This window comes from Meriones unguiculatus, chromosome 4 (assembly GCF_030254825.1).
Source record: "Meriones unguiculatus strain TT.TT164.6M chromosome 4, Bangor_MerUng_6.1, whole genome shotgun sequence".
Classification (NCBI taxonomy): Eukaryota; Metazoa; Chordata; class Mammalia; order Rodentia; family Muridae; genus Meriones; species Meriones unguiculatus.
The window spans coordinates 8,284,655-8,306,741 of NC_083352.1; the positions used below are offsets into that span (position 1 = coordinate 8,284,655).

General features: G+C 47.0%; 1 protein-coding gene across 8 annotated transcripts in view; it reads left to right on the top strand.

Annotated features, from left to right (window-relative positions):
- Tfdp1 (transcription factor Dp-1) overlaps positions 1-18,550 on the top strand; it is a 38,621-nt gene extending 20,071 nt beyond the window's left edge. For 4 of the 8 annotated variants that reach the window (XM_021653024.2, XM_021653025.2, XM_021653027.2 and 1 more), the window contains exons 4-11: positions 4,913-5,019; positions 10,655-10,776; positions 11,787-12,153; positions 12,298-12,366; positions 13,429-13,580; positions 13,967-14,133; positions 15,103-15,181; positions 17,213-18,550. In XM_021653024.2, the coding sequence (XP_021508699.1) occupies positions 4,913-5,019; positions 10,655-10,776; positions 11,787-12,153; positions 12,298-12,366; positions 13,429-13,580; positions 13,967-14,133; positions 15,103-15,181; positions 17,213-17,360 (1,211 nt within the window). In that variant the 3' untranslated portion in view covers positions 17,361-18,550. The remainder of the gene's footprint in view (positions 1-4,912; positions 5,020-10,654; positions 10,777-11,786; positions 12,154-12,297; positions 12,367-13,428; positions 13,581-13,966; positions 14,134-15,102; positions 15,182-17,212) is intronic. The other 4 variants (XM_060381411.1, XM_060381410.1, XM_021653029.2 and 1 more) reach the window with 3 other exon arrangements.
- Positions 18,551-22,087: the final 3,537 nt, after the last annotated feature.

The following is a 22,087-nucleotide window of genomic DNA, read 5'->3' on the forward strand; positions in this document are numbered from 1 at the left end:
TTGCATTTCCAAGCTGGGTCTCATCAGGAATGTGACACAGCAGGCCTTCTGGTATAGCTGTCTTGTCTGCTCTGACTTACTGCAGCCTGATGCTTGGTAGACTGTCATATAGTGGTGGGCTCTGTTCCTGGGCTCACTGTTCCTGGTTAGTGCCTTGGAGCTGCTGGGCCTTGGGGCTACCACCTGCTGCATCATTGCACTTCCTTGCTGTCAGTGTCGGTGGGCTCCAGCTGCTCACGTCCTTGCCAGCATGGTGTTGGGTTGTCAGCTTGCTCTGCTACCTGTGACGGTCCCACAGGGTCTGCCATCGCACTTCCTAATATGTATAATGTTTCTCCTCTCAGTTTCTTCCCCCCCCAGGGGCACCTAGCACATGCACGTCTGCCTCTGGCCCAGTAATTGAGGGATTATGCTCAGTGCGCAGTGCAAGTGTCCACGTGGGCTAAGCTTTGGGACCCTTCCCAATCCTGCTGTGTGCTGGAAACGTCTTTGTGATGGCTGTCACTGTCTACTCTGATTGCAGTTCATTCTACCATAGTTTCTGAGAATGGTATAGAGCCATTTACTGCCTTTCATTATTCACCATTTATCTAGAACTCTTCTTGTTTGGACATTTGTCTAATCCCCTTTTCCCGAAATTCCAAGGTGTCCGGACCCAATCATAATATGACATAGTTGTCCCCAGCTCCTTGCCTGCTGTAGGTTACTACCGTGCAGGGAGCCTGGCTTCTCGTCTACTCAGTGCTGGGTTACTCTGGCTTTTCTCTGTGTGCTACAGATGTGGCCTGCTCCTGTTGCTCATCCTCACCTAGCCGACAAGGATCACATCTGCCCTCAGAGTATGTCTGTATTTCCTTTCTGCTTCAGGATTGTCTTTGGCCTCAAAATGAGACTTAGAGATGAGAGGAAATTTTAATGTGTGCCAGAGCCTAGTGTGGTCTGTGTGGTCTTGGACATGTGTTAGCCATGGTGAGTGTTGAACTGAAGCCCAAACGTGGGTCAGACTTTTTTTTTTTTGGAGGGGGCTGGAGGGTGGCCTTGTGTGGCCCACACAGAGGAGGGCCATGAGATTTGAGGAGACCCTCTTTACAGCCAACCCCCTGGCATCAGGAGAGGCCTCACATTTTGTTTTCTTGTCCTTTCGGTTTTAACTTGTTTCCATTTTTAGCACCACAGCGACATTTCAGAAGCTGTGAGCCTTGCCTGAGGTAAGGGAAGTTCTCTAGAAGTCAGATCCTGTGGGTCACCTGGAGGGGGTGGTGCCCCTGTCCTGTGTGCCTAAATCATATGTGGTGTGTAGATGATGAGGGAGGGTCCAGAGGCTAAAAGGCAGCTTTATGACTGAGGCCTCATCATCCTCAGCTAAGGCAGGCGTTGCCTCAGAGCTCTCTTTCCTCAGCCTGTCCTCAGTGGGTTGGGTGAGTAGGAAACCCGTATGTGTGGGGGTGGTGTCCCTGGAGACTCCTTGAAGGAAGAAAGCTGTGTTATAGAGGTTCATACACCCACCAGCAGCCCAGTGTGTAGGTGGATCCCTCAGAGTCTGACAGACTGGCAGCATTCTGTGTCCTTACCAGGTCGGCAAACAGTGCTTCTAGCACAGTGGGTGAAATCACAGTAGGCTAGGAAGGAGACACCCGTGGCCAAGAGGTGTGCGCAGTTTTGTTGCTGACCAGAACCACAAAGATGCCCCCACACCCATTAGGACCCTTCAGGAAAGGTTGAGGGCTAGAGAGATGGCCAAGTTACCATCAGTGCTGTCCCGGAAGTTCTGGAAGTTCTGGATCTTCCTAGCACCCAAACAACAGCTTCCATCGAGCTACACCTCCATTTCCAGGGACTTGGGTGCCCTCTTCTGGCCCTCTTGGGAAATGCACACATGAAGTACACAGACATGCCTATACACACAAAGTGAAAATTAGAAACAGAAATTGTGAAGGTCCTTGTTAGAGGAGTGAGACACCTGAGATCCCTACACACTGTCCTAAGCACGCACACCATGCCCTTGTGCATGCTAGCAAGACCATCGTGCTCTCTGGGAAACCAAAGATGAGCGACCACAGGACCCAGCCATTCCTTGTGTGCTGTCTCAGAGGAGGTCAGGTCACTGTTAGGAAGACGCCCACCTACTGTAGTTCTGCACACAGCCACAGAAACAGCTGTGTTTGTCAGTGGCTGAGTGTATAAAGAAACAGGGAGACTTGACTGTTGTAAAGAAGTTGAATTTGTCACATGGAGATGAGCAGGGAGTGTGTTATACCAAGACAGTAATCCAGATGCAGAAAACTACTGTGTGGTCCCACTTATACAGAGTTAGAAAACAAACATGAGATGTGCAGAGGGAGTGTAGCCGTTTACCTGGAGCTGGAGCTGGGGGGAGAGCAGTGAGGATGTGGGTAAAGTAGGGTGGTGGGATTCCCTCATGACATGCCTTAGAGGCCTCTAGGCCTCCCAGTGTTTTGTGTGGAATTTCTGCTGAGGTGTATTGCCTGCTCTTGTCCTAAAGCAGTGGCCAACGTGGCTGTGAGAAGTGATGGGAATCTTGAGCCGTCACTGTGCTCACTTTGTGCCATACAGTACGTGCGTTTTCTAATGCACATGTGACTAAACACACAGTACGCCGGGTGGCAGGACACTTCGCCTAGTGTGTCCAAGGCCTAGGACACACTCCCTGCGCTGGCTTTTTAAAACTTAAAACACTTCAAGGTGTGGGTGCTGGCTTGCATGTACGTGGATGTTCACCACCTGTGTGCCTGGCATGCCTAGAGGCCAGAGCGGCATTGAATCCCCTGGGGTTCCAGGCAGTTGTGAGCCACTTTGTGGGTGCTGGGAACCAAATCCAGGCTCTACAGCAACAAGTGCTCTCAACCACCGTTTTAGCTCCTAGTTCTTGTTTTTTTCCAAGACTTCTTTTTTCTTCTTTAAATTTTCATTATTATTATTATTATTTGTTTTTTGAGACAGGGTTTCTCTGTATAGCCTTGGCTGTCCTGGACTCACTTTGTAGACCAGGCTGGCCTCAACTCACCAAGGTCCACCTGCCTCTGCCTCCCTGAGTGCTGAGATTACAGCATGCACCACTGCGCCCAGCTTATTTTTATTTTCAATGGTGTATGTGTGTGTATGGATGTGTGTACATGAGTGCAATACCCAAAGAACCTCAGCGCTGACTTTCCATGGTGACTGTGTCAGCTCGCATTGTTAGCAACAGTGCGTAAGAGCTTGTTTCCTCTATGTCCTCCAGCATTTGCTACTTAATTTCTGAGCCATTCTCACAGGTCGGATGGAATCTCAGGGTAGTTTTGAGTTTCACTTACTTTGGCTAAAGCTGCTGAACAGTTATTATTAATTATTAATGTAGTATTAATTGGCTATTTGTACTTCTGAAAATTGTGTAATGTGTTTGCTCAGTTATTGATTGGTTCATTTGTTCCTTTGGTTTTTTTTTTTTTTTTAATCATGTAGTGGTAGGTGAGTAACTAGCAAAGATTTTTTTCTGATGTTGTATAAGCCCTCTCTTCACTGGTGATTGTCTGCTCTGCAGAAGTATTTAAATCTCACGTAATCCTATTTGTCAGTTCTTGGAGTGATTTCCTATGCGGTCAGAGTCCTTTTAGAAAGTCCTTGCCAGCACCTATAACTTGAAGTGTTTATCCTGTTTTCTTTTAGCAGTTCTGTAGGTCTTTGATACATTTTGAAATGTATCAAAAATTTCTGTGCAGGCTTATTTAGCTTCATTCTTTGCACATGGAAATCCAGTTTTCACAGCAACATTTGAAAAGGCTGCTTTTTCTCCAGTGTATGTTTTGGCATTTTTTGTTGAAAATCCAGTGTTTGTAGTCCCTTGGATGTATTTCTTGGTCTTCTGTTTTCATCCATCGATCTGTGGATCTGTCTTTGTTACTGTGGCTCTATAATTTGAAATTAGGTATTGCCATTTTCTGAAGCACTTACCTTTCTGTTTGGGGTTACTTTGGCTCTTTGGGGTTTTATGTGCCAGTTGCTTTCTAGTCCTGTAAAGAATGTTGTTAGTATTTTGATGGGAACTGCATTGAACCCGTACACCTCTTTGGTGATGGGGCCATTTGCTTAAAACCATTCATTCTCCTGTTGCGCTTTAGATAGAATGCCTACTTGGCATGTGTGAGGCTCTGGATGGTCCCTAGCACACACACCAAAAAGAAATCAAGCAAAAAACCATGGAAATGTCTCACTTGTAGTTCCTTTGGCTAAGGTCAGAAAGGAGAAACAACAGGTCTTACACATTCATAATTTGCTGCCTTAAATCTGCAAATAGTCAGGATGTGATTTCCAATACAAAAATGTGAATGTAATGTTTTAGGATCTTTTTCTGTATTGTAGCAATTGATACTGTCCATACAGTTACATTTAAAAGCATTTGGTTCCTTTGAAAAGTCTTTATAATATATTTTGCATTTAGACAGTTTCTTTTAGTGACAGCTCTAAGTCATGTTCTGATTATTCTTTTTTTTTTTTTTTTTTTTACATATGTAGCTAAAAATTTAGCCTTCTCGGCATTCTGTGTGTCAGTCTTCGTGTTAGAAAAACATGTTAGGTATTCTACTTTATTTTGCCACAGTAAACAAAGAAGTGGCCATTTTATCTTCAAAGACTTGAGGGTGGGGGCAGGGTGAGGGCTTTTAATGACTGGAGCAGCCACTGGGAGGGGAGGGTGCTATGGCAAATCCGATGCCTGCTGTAGGGTGAACCCTGGTAGTCTCGAGGGCTCAGGACCAAGTTTTGGGGTAGGACACTTATGACCGAGCCTTAGGTTTGCAATATCAAAACTAGGGAAGTTGAGTTCTTGCTAGTCACACCCTCTTCCTGGAATTGCCCCTCTCAACCTCAGCATGGAGAAGTACTCTGACTCTTAACCTATGTCCGTGTATTGCAGGTGTGGTGTCTCTTGTGGCTGTACACCCATCCCCAGTGAACACACTTGGAAAGCAGCTTCTGCCAAAAACCTTTGGACAGTCCAATGTCAATATCACACAGCAAGTGGTAAGTGGTAAACCGTCCTATGGAATGGGCTAGATGATGTGGCCGTTGCTTTGGCCACAGTGTTCCTGAATGGTGGAAGTTGCTTGTAGGAGTGACTCTTCTCTTGGGGGGTGCATTCTGATTCCTGTGCATTGTTTTCTGTTGTGTACAGTGCTCGATCTTACTGTCTTCAGTGTGTCCTGTGTCAGGGCGTATTTGAGGCCCCTGTGCACATGGTAGTAACCTAGTGGATGTAGGTGGGCATACCAAGGCCTGAGCAACAACCTTCCTGCTCCATGTGGCCAGAGCTCTGAGCCTAGAGGGTTTCCTCTGTGCTATAGCAAGTTCAGTGGCCTTCCTCTATAGCCACTGTGTCTCCTGGCTGTGAAGAGCTGGAGGAAGGGTGTGGCCGTGTGGCTGTGACCACAGGAAGGGGCCAGCACCGTGCTCTTTCTTCATTGAGTAATGCATTGAAGATGAGGTGTGCCCTCCCTCCCCCACCCACCTCCCACCTTGCAGCCTCCCTCAGTGTGGTTTGGCCTCAGGGTCAGTGGAGTAGCTGAAGCTTCAGTGGCTGATGTTTTAGCCACAGCTACCCAATAGTGGACAGATTATTGCCTTTCACCCCGCTTTGGGGTTCCCCCTAGCCTCTAGGTACCTTGGCCTCTCCTGGGAAGCCTGGGGCTTACTGACATGCATGCCTCTGTCCTTGCGCATATGCTGCCATTTCCACGGTATCTACACCACCACTGCCTTGTCATCTGAGGATGGCCTAACGCCCTCCATGTTGGGAGTAGGTGGCTTAGTGCTATTCTTCAAGTAATCATGGGGCCTTAGGACTCTGTAGCTTAACATTTTAAAACATACATTTTTTTTTGTTGTTGTTGTTCTTTTTATGTGTATTGTGTGAGTGCTTATGTGGAGGTCAGAGGATAACTTGCAGGAGTTGGTTCTTGTTCTTTACTGTGTGGGTTCTGGAGATTGGTCTTGGGTGGTCAGGCTTGGTGACAGGTTCTTTTATCAAATGAGCTATTCACCCAACCCCTCCAGCATTTCACAGATGTCCCTAGTTGTCCCTCAAGTCTTCCTGGGATTCACAGGCACCACCAAGTGTTCCCAGATGTATCTTATCCCCAAAGAGAGTTCTGGGCTTTTTACAACTCTTGTTGAGGCAACTCTGCATACAGCGCAGTCAGGTTTTCTATAGAGAAAGCAGCCGAGTCAGCGGTGTTCTGAGCATCTGTGCTTCAGCTCTGCTTGCAGCTGTGCAGTGTTGACATTCACTGGTGTCCTCTAAGTCTCACCAGTGGATCAGAGCATTGAGTGTTTTGTTTGCTTGTTTTTACTTTTTTTAACATTTAAATCTTTTACTGTGAGTTTTTTTGCCTGCCTGAGTGTACCACAGGTATGCCTGGTGCCCGTGAGTTCAGAGAGGGCATCATATCTCCATGAACTGGAATTGTAGATGCTTGTGAGCCACCACGGTTGCTGAAAATCAACCCTCGGTCCTCAGCAAGCATAGCAAGTGCTCTTAACCACTGCACCATCTTTCAAGCCCTTCATTGTTGTTTGTGTTATTGTTTGAGATAAGGTCTCATATTCACTGGCTGGCTTGGAAATCATTTTGTGTATAACAGGCTGGTCTTGAGTTCCTAGAGTCATGATGCCTTGTTTTTGCCTTGGTTTTAAGTAGCATGGCTGTGGAGAGCTCTGGGCTCCTAAGGACCCTGCCACCCTGCGCCGTGGAGCTGGGCTTTCCTGAACCAATGATAAAATATTGGTGCCATGAGCCCTGTATCAAGAGTTTGAACAAATTGCCTTTGCAAAATTTGTGTCCCAGTTGAGTGGGAAGAAAGTTGACGTGAAATGATTTAAACTTTATTGACCTGAAAGTCAATATTTGATTTGTTAGTGTCACTTTTAAAAATGTGCAAGTTTTGCAGTTTTTCTTTTAACCTGGCTAGCACCCAAATAATTGAGACTGGACTATCGTACTTATTTAATAAGCTTTATGCCACAAGGACTAAGTAGTATTGATCTATTCTTAACCCTCTACCTCTGGCTTCCTCCCAGTGTAAATCCCTGAGATACTTGCATTTTATGGCTTCTCAGCTCAGTTGCTCTGTCCTGATGTCTCCTGGACCTCTGCCCATGTCTGAATCCCCTACTTCCTCCCCTTTTTTTCTCCTCCCCCGGCTGACAGGAAGTCCAGCCCTATTCTTTCCTCTGCTCAGTGATTGGCTGTTAACTGTTTTATTGGCATATGAGGGGACAGCTGGAGCAAAGTTTAGCAGCATTGAGACAGGAGATTCTCAGAACAATGATTGCAAGCAGATATGGGAGCCATGGAAATCCTCATTTGACTCTTTACACAGTACACAATAACATTATGCCTACACTGATTTGAATTGAACTTTGTTGGAGGAGTGTAGTGATTGCTGTGTTATGCTTTGCAGTATAGTATAGTCAGGGCTTACATGCTGCAAGAATTTATTTTGATTCTTTTGTTTTGTTTTTGGTGGTGCTGGGATTGAGCATAGGACCTCCTGCATTTTAGTCGAGGAGCTTATTGCTAAGCTGTATCCTCAGCCTGGCACATTCCAAGTGACCCTTGTCAAGTTTAGGGAGGTGTTGCATAGGAGATGTGCATGTGAAGTGTGACCAGGGCAGGTGCTGTCTCTCTGGTGCTTGTTCACCAAGGGCTAGAAGCTCTGGGACCAGGATATTAGGAGGGGCTAGGTGTGCTGTTGGAAGGTTTGACACAGATAAGCACAGAGGTGTCTGGCTTGCTGGTTTGCAGTGTGTGGGCCCTGCCTGTGGTAAATCCTACCTAACATTTCTTTTAGCGTTTTCTCTTTCCTGAACCTTTCTAAATTTGTAGTTTGCTTTTTGTCTTTTAAATTTTTGTTTTGTATGTACACTACAGTCATGCAGTACACAGGATTGAACAGCTTTTATCATATTTGAAATTAAGGTGCAAAATGAGTCCTTAGGGTGTCTTGGGAGACCTGTTGGTCTTGGTATTGTGTGTTGGTTGGTGGTAGAATGCTTGCCTAGCATGTGGGAGGCCTTGTGTTCTATCCTTAGCAAGGCAGAGTGTTTGCTTGAAAGCTAGGGAGGGCTGTGGGTGCGGTGGGTCCCAGTCCTCTGGGATCCAGTGCCTGTTTTCCTTGCCTTTCCCAGTTGTGTGGTACTGAGTCCTCAGCGTCTCTCATCAGCAAAGGCATGTGGCCTGCTGGAGCTTGGGTCCAGAAGCCTGGGTTTAAGTCAGTCTCAGTCCCAGTAATGGTACCTATAGAAGAGACTGCTTGTGACCACAACCAGAGAGGGCTCCTTTGCAGAACAGTAGCTGAAGGGCCGGTGACCTTGGAGCTTGTAAAGCTCCCTCCATGCTGCATATACATGTATGCAGATGGTAGAACATGAGCGTAGTAAAGGTAGTCCGCTCCTTGTTCTAGTGTCAGGGTGCAGATGGAATGGGGCCCACATCCTGCCCCCACGCTGTGCTCTCAAGGGCTTTGTCTGCAGTCTTTCTATCTGGCCACACCAGCAAGGAGTTGCTGCTTTGTGACCCAGTTTTCCTCTGTCTCCTGGGCATCTGGCTCTCCTCTTGCCTTTTCCTCTTTTCCCTACCCCACTTGCTAACATTTCCTTGGTCTGCTTTCCATTCTCTTTTCTTGCCTCCATGGCCTCCCACGGCTGCAGCTGAACGTTGTTTCTGCTGATCCTGTTCCCAGCAGCGTGTGCACAGAGAACTGGAGCCTGTTCTGAGCAGTGTGTGCACATGGAGGGTGGAGCATGCATGTGCAGAGAGCCAGGGGTATGCAGGGCTGAGCATTTGCCAAGCAGCCTGTACATGAAAGTGGAACATAAATGTATGTGGGCTGTAACATGGGCATGCCAGAGGAGACAGTTCCTCTGTATGTACAGCCTTCCTTGTCAGATCCACAGGGAAGGTGGCATGTCCCTGAGGGTTGCAGCTCCCTGCGTTGTACCTGGATGTGCACAGGGTGTCCCCAGAGGGCAAGCTTGTGTCTGTATGTCCTGATGGATAGTGAGTGGTCTTAGTGGAAAGTGAGGCTGCCTATAGGAGCCACCTGCCCATCCTTGGCGCAGCAGTTCAAGAAGTGCTGTAAGTGGAGTAAGTTCGTTTTCTTCAGACCCAGTCATTTGGCAGCTTCCTTGTGGTCGTGGGTAAGCCAGCCACAAGTGCCCTTCAGCACACACACGGATGCCAGATGCAGGCAGGTGATTCCAGGCTACTCTTGAGTCTTGCTTTGTATCTTCCCAAGGGTGGTTGTTCTTCATGCTGCAGAATAGACTGAGGTCTCCCATGAGTTCCAGAACCTTCTGCACAGCTCTCATGCTGTGGTGGGACGTGTGGGTGTGCTGGCAAGCCCTTCTGGAGGCAGAGCGTGAAGGTCCTGTTGGAACTGCTCTTGTCCTTTGTGAGGGTGCGCCTGGGAGAGCGAGCACAGGTGCTCACACCTTCACTGGGCAAAGGAGGGGAACTGGGGAGTCAGGTATCTCGGTTCAGCCCCTGTAAGGATAGCCCCATAAGAATTTGTTCACTGAGACATGTTACTAGAGGTCTTTTTGACTTAAGAGTTATGTATGTAGCAAGATTTTTGTCGTTGTCTGTATAGGACAATGTCTGTCTCCGAAAGGACAGGTTTGAGTGTTAACTGAAGGAACCAAAACAGCAGCCCTCTCACAAAAGGACATCAGAGACATTGCTGTTAAGACTGGTCTCCACATCAGCCCTGTGTTAGAACTGGTTACCTTGACTCCCAAGGAAGCAACCTGTCCCTTTATTGTTTTGATGTTCTTTGTATCTTGAGTGTCTTAGTCAGAGTTTCTTTTGGCTGTGATTAAATACCATGCCAAAAAGCAATTTGGGGAGGAAAGGGTTTACTTGGCTTACACTTCGACATTGCTGTGCCTCACCAAAGACAAGCAGGCTGGAACCTGGAGCTTATACAGAGGCCATGACTCCATGCTGCTTACTGGCTTGCTCCCCTTGGCTTGCTCAGCTTGCTTTCTTATCAACCCCACAACCACTGAGGCTGTAGAGAAGTTCTCGGGCAAGACAGCCAAGCACCAGTTCCACCTGGACAGAAGCAGGTGCCTCTTTGGAGCTAGAGGAGGTACCCGCTGTCTGCTCCAGGTCTATCTACACTTGTTCTTGCAGTTGTTTTGTTTACTTTCAGACTTTAGAAGGGCAGTTTTATCTTTGTCTGTCTCCATAAGAGGAAATAAACCAGAAATGTGGTGATATCCTGTTATTAAACCAAGCTATCAGAAAGTTGCCTGCTTGCTGTGGCCACTACTCAGTCCTCTTGCCGTGGGAGACCTGCCTTGTCCGTAGCACTGTGGCCTGCTCTGTCTTTTCAAGCTTGCTCACCTGGCTGAGCCTTCCTGATGCTGTTGTTAGGTATGAAGGCGTCCGAGCTGAGTGGGGCCTGGTGCCGTGTGCAGAGCAGCTGCAGTGACTGGCCACTGCTTTGCTGTTGCTCCACGGGGCATGTGCTTCTCTGCTGTCTTCTCACTGTGGCTTATGAGGTGCTGCAGTGGCTGCAGAAGTAAGCAGATGACACAAATGCCACTACCGTCATCTAGAGATGTCTGATTATTCTGAATTCTTTTTTGACTATAGGTGATTGGCACGCCTCAGAGACCTGCAGCATCAAACACTATTGTGGTAGGAAGCCCACACACTCCTAACACTCACTTTGTGTCCCAGAACCAGCCGTCTGACTGCTCACCTTGGTCTGCTGGGTGAGCACCCCCACCCGAGGGTGGCAACTGTGGAGAATGTCTCCTCTTTTCTTTTGCCATGTGTCACATGGTCTGTAATGGGGGTACCTGAGCACACAGAGTTCAAAGCCCCATCTTACCCCTGTCTCGGTCAGACAGCAAGTGCAAGCCTAGCTCATGTCAGTGACTCTTTGGGGGGGATTTAGAGCCCTGAGCCACAAAGAGGAGAACACTGGCCTCCAATATAACATAGCCACCTGGAAACTTTCACTGCTCAAGCTGAGCATAGTGTGCAGATTTTACCTGCTGTCAGAATTTGACCTCTTCAGTGAACCACTTCAGGACTCCATCTTGTGGATGGTCCCTCCAGGGCTGTACTGCCGCTGAGATCGTAGCTGAAGTGATTTTCTTTAAAGGTTACCAGTATGTCTTTTCTTTAAAACACACCGTTGTGGAACCATTTCTGTTGCTTCAATTTAAAATCGTCTGTGCCCAAAATTCTGAGAACTTAGTAACTGTTCCTGGTGTGATTTAGTGAGGGTGACACAGTTGGCGTGCTCCCTGACCTGAGGTTCACACCATGATTTCCACTTGTCACATGTCCATCAGTCTAAGCATTTGCCTTATGTCATGGTAGCCTGCTGAAATTAGCCCTGACAATCCCTAAATTTACACTAAAATGTGCCGTGATCTGATGCCAGCAGACGTCTTTAGAACAGTGGTGCCTAGTGTGTGGTCCGGATCAGACCCATGCTGATTTCTGCCCTTCGGATGTCTGTCCGTCTTCCCTGACATTTAAAGGCACAGGTGTGTGAACTGGCCTCGTACATGTTCTTTTCTGACCTGAGAAACACTGATCCTTGCCAATGTCCTTGATATATTAGGGCGGAGTCCCTGCTGCCTGTGGTGGGGCTGTGGGGAAAGACTGGCCTCTGGGGACTCTGCAGCCTTAGGCCTTTTCTCTGAAAGTGTCTTGGTCACATCTGCCTCCCATGACTGCTGACAGTTTCTCTTTTTCTGGTATTTGAAAGGAAACGGAACAGGAAAGGTGAGAAGAATGGCAAGGGCCTACGGCACTTCTCCATGAAGGTGTGTGAGAAGGTGCAGAGGAAAGGGACCACCTCCTACAATGAGGTGGCTGATGAGCTGGTGGCAGAGTTCAGTGCCGCTGACAACCACATCCTACCAAATGAATCAGCTTACGACCAGAAGAACATCCGGCGGCGTGTGTACGACGCCTTAAATGTGCTGATGGCCATGAACATCATCTCCAAGGAAAAGAAGGAGATCAAGTGGATCGGCCTGCCCACCAACTCCGCTCAGGAGTGCCAGAACCTGGAGGTGCACTGTCTAAAGCGGGCGTCCGTTGTCCTTGGTCACTTGAGAGGGCCGTACCAGGTGGCTGAGTGGATGTGCATTTATTAGCCCCTGTTGCCAGGCAGTTTTTACATATGGCTAGGTCTGCAGGGTCTTGGTTGTGGGACAGGGAACTTACTTTCCAATCCTTGTGTGCTAACACCCCCACCCCACCCCCATCTGCAGGTAGAGAGGCAGCGGAGGCTGGAGAGGATCAAGCAGAAGCAGTCCCAGCTCCAGGAACTCATCCTGCAGGTACGGCCCATCTGAGCTACCCCACGCAGGCTGGTGGCCCATCTGAGCTACCCCACGCAGGCTGGTGGCCTGTCCGAGTACCCCCCCCCCCCAAGTAGGCTGACTGTGACAAGTGTGTGTAAGCATATGCACTTCTTGCTGTGACTGCCAAGGGAATTTTAATCCTGCACTGGGCATCTCGTGAACTCTGTGGATGTTGGTCTTAACAGCTACTGACAGGGAAAAGCATGGTGGCTGAGGCTGTTCATGGGAGTGGCCCTGGGAGTTGGACTTCTCTTGTAGAGACCTGGGGATTCAGTGACGAGTGCTTGCCAGCAGCCTGGGGTGATCACAGGTACCTATGGCACCTTGTAGTCAGAGCTGGAGATCCCAGCATGATCCGAGCCCCTTACAAGGCCTTGTCAACCTCCTAAAATGCGATGTGACTGATGGAGGAGTGGTGTCAGGGCCCAGTCATTGGTGGCATGTGCTCTTCCCTGTCTGGTCAGCCTAAGATGGCGTGGTAGGGCCAGGCCAGTTCAGGGTACCAAGAAGATGGGGTAAAATCAGGGATCCTGGCTACAGAGGGAAAAGGAAGCTGACTAGGAGTGGCCCAACCCATCCCCTTTTCTTGCCCTCACTTGCTTTGGTTGAGTTTTTGCTGTCTGCAGCCTGGTTTGCCGTCTGGAGATTAGGGCCTCCTTTGTAGCTGACATGTCTTTATGGCAGCACCTCCACTGTGGGGAGGGAGACATGGGGATGGCAGGTTTAGCTGAGGGTCTGTGTGCATGCGGTCCCTTCAGGCACTGGACCACTAACTCTGGGTTCATCTGTGCAGAGATCACTCCTTTGTACTCTACAGGAACGCTTAGCTGAGGCTTGAGTGTCCTATAGCAGGTCATTCCTCCCTGCAAGTATGACCAACGTGGGTTGTGTCTGTGAGACTGTTTTCCCTATGCTCCTTGTCCTCTGTAGCCTGTCAGGACGGCTACAGGTGAATCACCACCCAGGGTCCCACCATCTGCAGGAAGGACAGGTATCGTGTTATTGACATCTTCCGGGGGTCCTGTTGGTCTTTTTCAGCAAATCGCCTTCAAAAACTTGGTGCAGAGAAACCGCCAGGCCGAGCAACAGGCCCGCAGGCCACCTCCTCCTAACTCTGTCATCCACTTGCCCTTCATAATTGTCAACACCAGCAGGAAGACTGTCATTGACTGCAGCATCTCCAATGACAAGTTCGTCCTCAGTGGGCCCTCCAAGTGTAGCCTTTTAGGGGAAGGAACCTAGATACGTTGTTATCAGGATTCAGTCTTGTGGCTGCATAGAAACAGCATTTGTGGTTTCTGCTAGTCTCTATTAGCCAGCAGCAAGAACATGTGCCCTGTGCAGGCAGCACCGTATCCATCCCAGTGATTGGGTGGCACTGGGTCTTTGCCCAGTGCTATGCCTAGAGCCAGACAGCAGTTTGCAAAATTATGCAGTGGTGTTCTGAGGAATTCAGTTACAGGATATGGGGTGGAGGGTGAGGAAGGGGATGGTGAGGGGCTGCTGCCTGCTTTCCACCCATAGTTCTCCCTTTTCCCTTGGAAGCCACATAATTCTCATTACTTTTTCCCAATAGATTTGAGTATCTGTTTAACTTCGACAACACGTTTGAAATCCATGATGATATTGAGGTGCTCAAGCGCATGGGCATGGCGTGTGGGCTGGAATCTGGCAACTGCTCTGCAGAAGACCTCAAGGTGGCAAGAAGTCTGGTACCAAAAGCTCTAGAACCATATGTGACAGGTCAGTTGTACCAGTGGCTGGCTATGCAATGGTCTGGTGTGTGCCTGGGCATCTGCTGAGGTCTGCCTGAATGAATGTCACTGTTGGGTTTTTATGGTGATGGTGTTGTGAGGATCTGTCTCCTGAGTGGGGATAGCAGCTGATGGCTCTGTATTCCTAAGGCTGTTGGTTAGTCCTTATAATCCATTAGCAGGAATGGCTTTGTGAGCCCACTGGCGTTCCATCGGTCAGGGTAGCATGGGGGAGGGTTGCCAATTTGTAGTTGAATGACTTTGCAGAGTCATCAGATCATGACACCATTGCGGTGGCCTTGTGGTGACTTATGAAAGATCTTGTTCAACAGTCATTGCATGGTGTATGCTTGTTTCTGAGGCTGTCAGGGACTTGTGTCCCAAGAACTCTGTCCCAGACAGCATGAGCATCTGTCCTGTGCTGTTTAAGGCATGGGAACATTAGCTCCTCACCTGCACGTCAGCCTTCCTGCAGCAGAGGCAGGCTTGGCACCTGGCCTGGTCTCTGCTTTCTTGCCCTGCTCCTAAAGAGCTCTGTGGGACTCTCAGATGAACGCTGGGATGCTGTGCATTCATGCAATTGGTCCCTGTTTCTGCTCTCTGGGGCTGCTGGCACACACAACAGCGCCAGTAGCCTCTCCTGAAGGGACACATGTGCCGGGCTTATTCTGCCTGCCTGGGAACCAGCCAGCCCTGTTTTCCTACCACGGAGGGTAGGAGAGAGCAGGCAAGTCAGCGTGCCCACAGATATCCCCAAAGCTGGGGCAGGTTGTGCAGACATTTGCTTCTTTCTCGCATATTGGGTCTCTCAGTAGTTTTGTTTTGTTTGAGACGGGATCTTACTGCCTCTGGTTGGCCTGGAACTCAGAGATTTGCCTCCAAAATGATGGTCTTAACAGAAGGTGCCACCACACCTGGCATCTTATCTTGGTCTTATTTCTCTTTGCTCTTTTTTCAGAAATGGCTCAGGGATCCATTGGCGGAGTATTTGTCACGACAACAGGTTCTACATCCAATGGCACAAGGCTTTCTGCCAGGTGACAACAGCTGGGGGTGGGGCAGCCCTACTGTGTTTCAGATGAGCTGGGCTGGGCCTGGCCCAGGCAACTGTCCTCTCAGGCAAAGAGGCACAGTGCTTACCACCCTGTAAGTGAGCCCACCACTTCACAAATTAAGTAATTCATGATTTTTATTTCTTTAAAAGTATTACATAGTAAGGTGGGGGAAAAATCTACCCATGTCCCACTGTTTTTGGCAGGGAGAGAGACAAAGGTGGGTTTTTGTTTGGTTTGGTTTTTGTTGTTTGGTTTTTTTTTTTTTTTTTTTTGGTTTTTTTTTTTTTTTTTTTTTGAGACAAGGTTTCTCTGTGTGGCCCTGGCTGGCTGTTCTAGAACTTGCTATGTAGACCATGCTGGCCTCAAACTCAGAAATCACCTGTGAAGCAGACCCACCTGTGCTTTCTTGTTTTTAAATAGCTTCTTGCTCTTTTTTTTTTTTTTTTTTAATTTTGAGACAGGATTTCTCCGTGTAACCTTGGCTGTGTTGGGCTTCACTTTGTAGACCAGGCTGGCCTTGAGCTCACAGAGATCCAACTGCCACTATATCCAGCATCCTTACTCATTTCTTAAAATGTATCTAGTGGTATAGTGTATATACAATTTTCTGCTTCTAAACAGTTAGAAAACAAACAGATTTATTTGTTGTTACTATGAGTGTGTTTGTGTAATGTATGTGGGCACCTGTAGAAGTCAGAGGTGTGTGTAGTTCCCACCTTTACGTGGTTCCAAGGTCCAACTTTGTTCTCCAGGCTTGTGTGGCAGGTGCTTTGGGTTCCACTTTTTAACATCTATTGTTACGTGTCTGTGAGTGGGTGGAGGTCGGGGAACAATGTCAATCCTTTCATTGTGGGATCCTGAAATCAAACTCGGGTCATCAGATTAGCATAGCAAGTGCTGTTCCATTCCTTTTCTTCTTCTTCTTCTTCTTCTTCTTCTTCTTCTTCTTCTTCTGCTGCTGCTGCTGCTGCTGCTGCTGCTGCTGCTGCTGCTGCTGCTGCTGCTGCTGCTGCTGCTTCTTCTTCTTCTTCTTCTTCTTCTTCTTCTTCTTCTTCTTCTTCTTCTTCTTCTTCTTCTTCTTCTTCTTTGATTAAGACAGATCGACTATACACGCAGGCTTGGCAGTGACTTCATTCTCCCCTTGCTTCAGTCTCCCCAGTGCTGGAATTACAAGTCTGCATATCTGGGTCAAAACTTACTGTTTTTTCCCCCTTTCTTTTTGAAAAGTATTTTATTTAATACTCATGTGCTCATGTAATGCGCTCTGGTCAAATCTGCTCCTCCTTCGCTCCCCTTCACCGTTTCCTTTATTCTCCCTCTCACTCCTCTTTGCTGACTTCATATCCTTGCGCATGCCATCCTTTCGCTTGCTCTGTCACTTGCGCTCTCTCCCTTCCTCCCAGCTGCTCTCTCACTCATACTCAACTGAGCCTGTTTAGGGTTGCCAATGTGCGTGGTATGTGCTGGAGCACGGTGGAGCTTAGGGCCCATGTCCCCAAACACCAGAGCAAAACTGACTCTCCCTCCTCTAGCAACTTTCAGTTGCCAGTAGCACCTCAAGTGTGGGAGTGTGCCATCAGCTCTGCTGGGCCAAATATTGGGTGATGCTGCCTAGTGATTCTGGGATCTGGCCCCATGGGCTGTGTGTGTTTGGGGAGGGAGGGAGGGAGAGAAGAAAGGAGAGAGAAGGGACTGAACCCTGGTGCCTTACAAAGGAAATGCTTCTTGTTTTGGTGTTTGATGCTGCAATCCATTCTTTTTCCTGGTCCACTACCATTGTCTGTATCTCAGGGATCTGGTGTGAGCCCTGGTGACCAGGCATTATGCTGTTACATGTTTTAAAGGGATTGACTGGGAATAGCCCAAGGAGAGTGAAGCTCGTTACAGGTTAGGGTTCTAATATTGCAGGCGGTAACAACTGTGTAAAATGAAAACTCCACTCCTTAGGTCATGTCCAGCCTTTCTTGGGTTGGATAGAGCAGCTCTGCCCCACTGACTGGCCTGTCTTTGCAGTGATTTGAGCAATGGTGCGGACGGGATGCTGGCCACAAGCTCCAATGGGTCTCAGTACAGTGGCTCCAGGGTAGAGACCCCTGTTTCCTGCGTTGGGGAGGATGATGACGATGATGATGACTTTAATGAGAATGACGAGGAGGACTGATCAACTGTAGACCCTCTCCCCTCACGTTCAGCTTCAGGAAAAATGCCTAAAGAGAAACTTTAAAGTGGGGCTTTCTGCTCTTTTTGGCCTACTCCAAGAAGACACCCACGAGTTGTGGAGTTAGATGTGCAGCTCCAGGAAAGGATTGTGCCCGCGGTTTGAGCCGCGCTACAGATGTGTTTTGAAGCCAGCGTGCTGATGCAGAGCCTGTATTTACTTTTTAGGATGTGTTTTCTGTCTCTCTTTCTCATGCTTTCTCTCTCTCTCTCTCTCTCTCTCTCTCTCTCTCTCTCTCTCTCTCTCTTTCTTTTAAGTTTGAAGTTGATTTTGCCCCTCAACAGTTGTTGCTGGGTTTGTTGAGGAAACTGCACTGCACCCATACCAGTGACAATAATAAAAAGCTAACTTGCCTTGGGTGTCCAGCACTTAGTTGGTGGATAGCCTGGCTTTAGGATGAATTTTTTCATTTGTTAATCATGCAGTGTCCAAAGAACCAAGCCATTAGCAAAGCTCTGCTTTTTAAATGTTAAGCGCCATACATCTTATTATGACTTTATTTTTCCTTAAATTATATTGACTGTCATAATTCCATCAAGCTTGTACACTTTCTCTATTGCAGCAACAAATTGCAAAGCAGTTTTCTTGTTTGTTTGCCTTTGTTTTTGTTTGGAAGAAGTTTACTGCCACGCTGGTGCAGCTATGGAAATTATCTAGAAAGTTTGCTTATGGTAAATTTGCCTGATTTCTTACAGGCTACGTTTGGAAACTTTTTATTATATAGTTGTTTACATACTTATAAGTCTATCATTTAAAGACGTGTACTGAAACAAATGTTGTATTTGTTTCATAAGCATCTTCCTGTAATCTATTATAAAGTTGAAATTAAACATAGAGAATGTTTTAACAGTTTTTTAACTCAAAATTTGTCAATCATTTTTAATAGTTCTTTTTTTATAAAAAGAAAAAGGAATTTAAGGACAGGCAATAGTCTCATAAAATTTATTCACAAGAACTCATTAACTGCACAGTTGCCCTTAGCTGCCTGTTCTAAAATGATGGTCTTTTTATTGAAACACAAATAAACTTTTCTGTAATATTTTATGGAATATAAAGAGACTTAAATTGTTTGACTTGTTTAACTTGGCACTGTTAGTTTTTATTAATAAAACGCGCATGGGCATTTTAAACAAGCTCTGTGTTTCTGTAACTCAGGAGTGTCCTTCAGAATTACTGTGGATTGCCGTAAGTAGAGAGTTGGGATGCCAGCCCAGGAGCAGAGTCCTGACATGTCTCACATTCCCTCTGTCAGGCACGATAGGCAGGAAGTGAGAGTGGAGTCGGGAGTGCCTTTGTGTGCCCCAAAACAAGTTGGCCCTTTGACTTTTCCCTCTATCCTGAAAGTTGAGGTATCCTTGTAGGTTTGACTTTCAGAAAAACCATAAGACTGTAGGCATTCTGGACAGGTGGGGAGTAGGTACACTAGTAGTATCTTCATGCCTTGACAATTGCTTAGGAACTGTTTGAAGTAGGTACAGATGAGAGGTGCCTGGCCCTGGAGCTGCACCATCCTTCAGGCTCTTCCCCTTGGCTGACTAGGTTTCCAGGGATTTAAAGGTTGCCACCTTCTTTCTCACCCTTCCACTCTGGGAATCCAGACAGCAAAGACTGACATTGAAAAGTTTTCCATTCAGCTGTCCTGCCTAGGGAAAGACACAGAACAGGGAAAAGGCCTTCAGGTGGCATTTCAGGCTGATAAACCCCCAGTGTAAGTACAACTATCAGAACACAAACAGCAACCAACCATGGGAATTAGAGTTCTCTTTTTGGTCACTGGGAGCAGATTTAAATGTCCTGTCTTCAATGGAAAGAGTACATGAAGCAAACAAAGTATGTTCACATACAGGAAGACGAAAGTCAGCAGACACTCCCTGAGAATGACATACTTCCCTCACAACATTGTAAACAGTCATCCCAGAGATGCACAACTGAGGGAAGATGAGAGCTGGGAAAGTGACTCACGAACAGTGGGAGCAGCAGTAAAGAGAACACTTAAATCCCAGGGCAGAAATGGACTGAGATTTTATTAGGTAGTGTCAGAAAGAGCACTAGCAAACATAACAGTGATTCCTGAATCTGAGGAGCAGAACAAGAACAGATGTGAAAGTTCTAAGACAGCATTGACATGTACGTTTGGAGAGGAGAAAGGACAGAGAAGATGGGGAGACAGCAAAAGACTCACCAAGCTTGGTGAAAGCCCACCTGACTATGCATCCAAGAAATGAATTCTAAGTAGACGAGGATAAGTACTCACAGGACATGTCTTCATTAGGCTTCTAAAAGGTATGTTGAAAGCAGCAAGATGGAAATCTTGTCACGTGCATGCATTCCTTAGTCACATCCAAGAGTGGGGCCACGAGACAATTGGCCAAAACATTCAGAACACTAGAAAGTGTAAAAGAGCATCCATCAAGAATTCTGTCGGGGGAGCTATTAAAGAGAGTCCTTAAAAACTGATAAAGATGCTGAAGTGTAGGTCTTCAAGTTGCTGGCTCTGGTATGGGTGGGGAAGGACTGAGTTTTTACAAAATTCCCAAATAATTAACAACAGTATTGTGTCAGGGAGGCAAGACACCTTAGCCCATAATGCTCTTGCAGTATAAGCTTGGCAACCTGAGTTCAGCCTCTGGAATCCATGGAGAACTGACAACAGAGTTGTCTGACCACATGTGTGCCCCCACCCCAACACCTGCCCCTCATCATGTGCACATATGTAATAAACTTTAAGGACTTTAATAGTTGACTTTCAATCATTTACTAGGCTACAGGAGAGGGAGTCCTGCTTCAACCTGGACTCCCTCCCCTAAAAAGTTATTTTAAAGGAAAGAAATGAAACCATTCCCAAATGAAAGGTGAGGGAATTCCTCCCCACTGTTCCTGTCCTGTAGTCAGTGCTCATGAGAATCAGTCGGGTAAGTGAACGGTACTGAACGGTGACTACGCATTAGGAGTGAAGGACACAGACCTCTGAACAGGAACAGCAAAAAGGTTGCTAGTATTGCAACTTCGCTGACTCCTCATGTTGTTTCCTTCATAATTTAAGAGACTGATGCATTGAAAAGAATGGAATAGCTCCTGTGCACACAATGTGGTAATTAACACCAACAACCAAACCTACAGGATCATCTCTGATACCAAGAAAGCATTTTGCAAAATCCAATTCCCTTTCTGACAGTCAGCAAATGAAGAAAAGAAAAAACTGCTAAGTTATAAATGAACAGCCCCTGGCCATGATGCCTGGGGTAAGGTACTGCTGAGAACAGGGTCCACTGATACTTATTCAGCATAGTACTCGTAATTCTGGCCAGTTAAGTTGGGGAATGAAAAATGAAAAGCATCCACGTTTGACTGGAAGAACTAAAATCTCCATTTGTAGATGATACAATCTTGTGTATTAGAAATCCAAAGGAATCAACTAAGATACTTTTAGGACTAATAGGACGTTAGGTGCAGAGTGCATTACTTTTGTGTAGCTATCCGGGTTCTCGAGAGGAACAGGGCCCACAGGACGAAGATCCTTACAAAAGGATTTACTAGACTAATTTACGCAATGAGGGCTGGGTAGTCAGTCCCCACTAGTTTCTACCTGTGTGTGTAGGGGGCGGGGGCGGGGGGCTATTTAGTTCATAAGGCTAGGCACCTTGGCAGTCCCCCTTTGGTGCTGAGGGATTTCTGGAGCCACTAGTCTTCCATGCACATTTAAAGGCAGAAGAAGTCAGTCGAGGGTGACACAGCGTAGGTGCCCTCACAGCAGGGAGAACACATCATGCAGCACCATTTTTTGCTGCCACAGAAGGTGCTGTCTACTCTGGTCTGCCCCATTCGGTTCATCTTCCTTAGAAATAGGCTCACAGAGCTGCCCAGAATTGTGTCTCGTAGTTGATCCCTAGATCCCTTCAAGATGATGAGAAGAACCATCAGAACCTGAGAACAACGGTTCGGGCTTCAGAGATTTCAACCCATTGTCCTCCGTTGCATTGATCCTGGGGCCCTGGTAAGGTGGAGAGCATTGCGGCAGCTGCAGCATGCAGAGGAGGCTGCTTACTCCATGGAGGACAGGAAGTCGGTGGGATTGGGATCAGGGATACTCTTCGAAGGTACACTCCCATTGATCAGCTTCCTCAGCTAGACTTTACCTCCCAAACTTTATCACTTTCCCAAATAGTCTTAGCAGATCAAACAATACATAACCTGAGGAGGACATTTCACATTCCAACAATAAGGCAAAGTGACAGAAAAGCCTGAAAAGGAAATGGAAACTAAGTTACATTATTAAAGAATAAAGTTCTTCATAACTAATTTAGCCAAGTTCATGAAAGTGAAATTTACAAAACATTGCTGAGGGAACTTTTTTTTTTTTAAGACAGCAAGGAGATAATCACATCCCATGTGGTCTAGACAATAATACCGTTAGGACCTAAGTACTCCCCAGAGGGATTTTTACCCAAACCCTAACAATGATTTTGCAGATTAAGTAGACCCATCCCAAATTCAAGTCATTCTGAATTTCCAAAACAATCTTGAAAGTGATTAGTCCTCAGACTTCCTAATTTCAAAGCCCACTGCAAGACAACAGTGATCAAACACTGGTATGGGCAGGAAGCCAAACAGACTACTGGACCAGCAAATCAGGGGCAAACCACACATTTGATCAAGTGTTTCTAGACAGT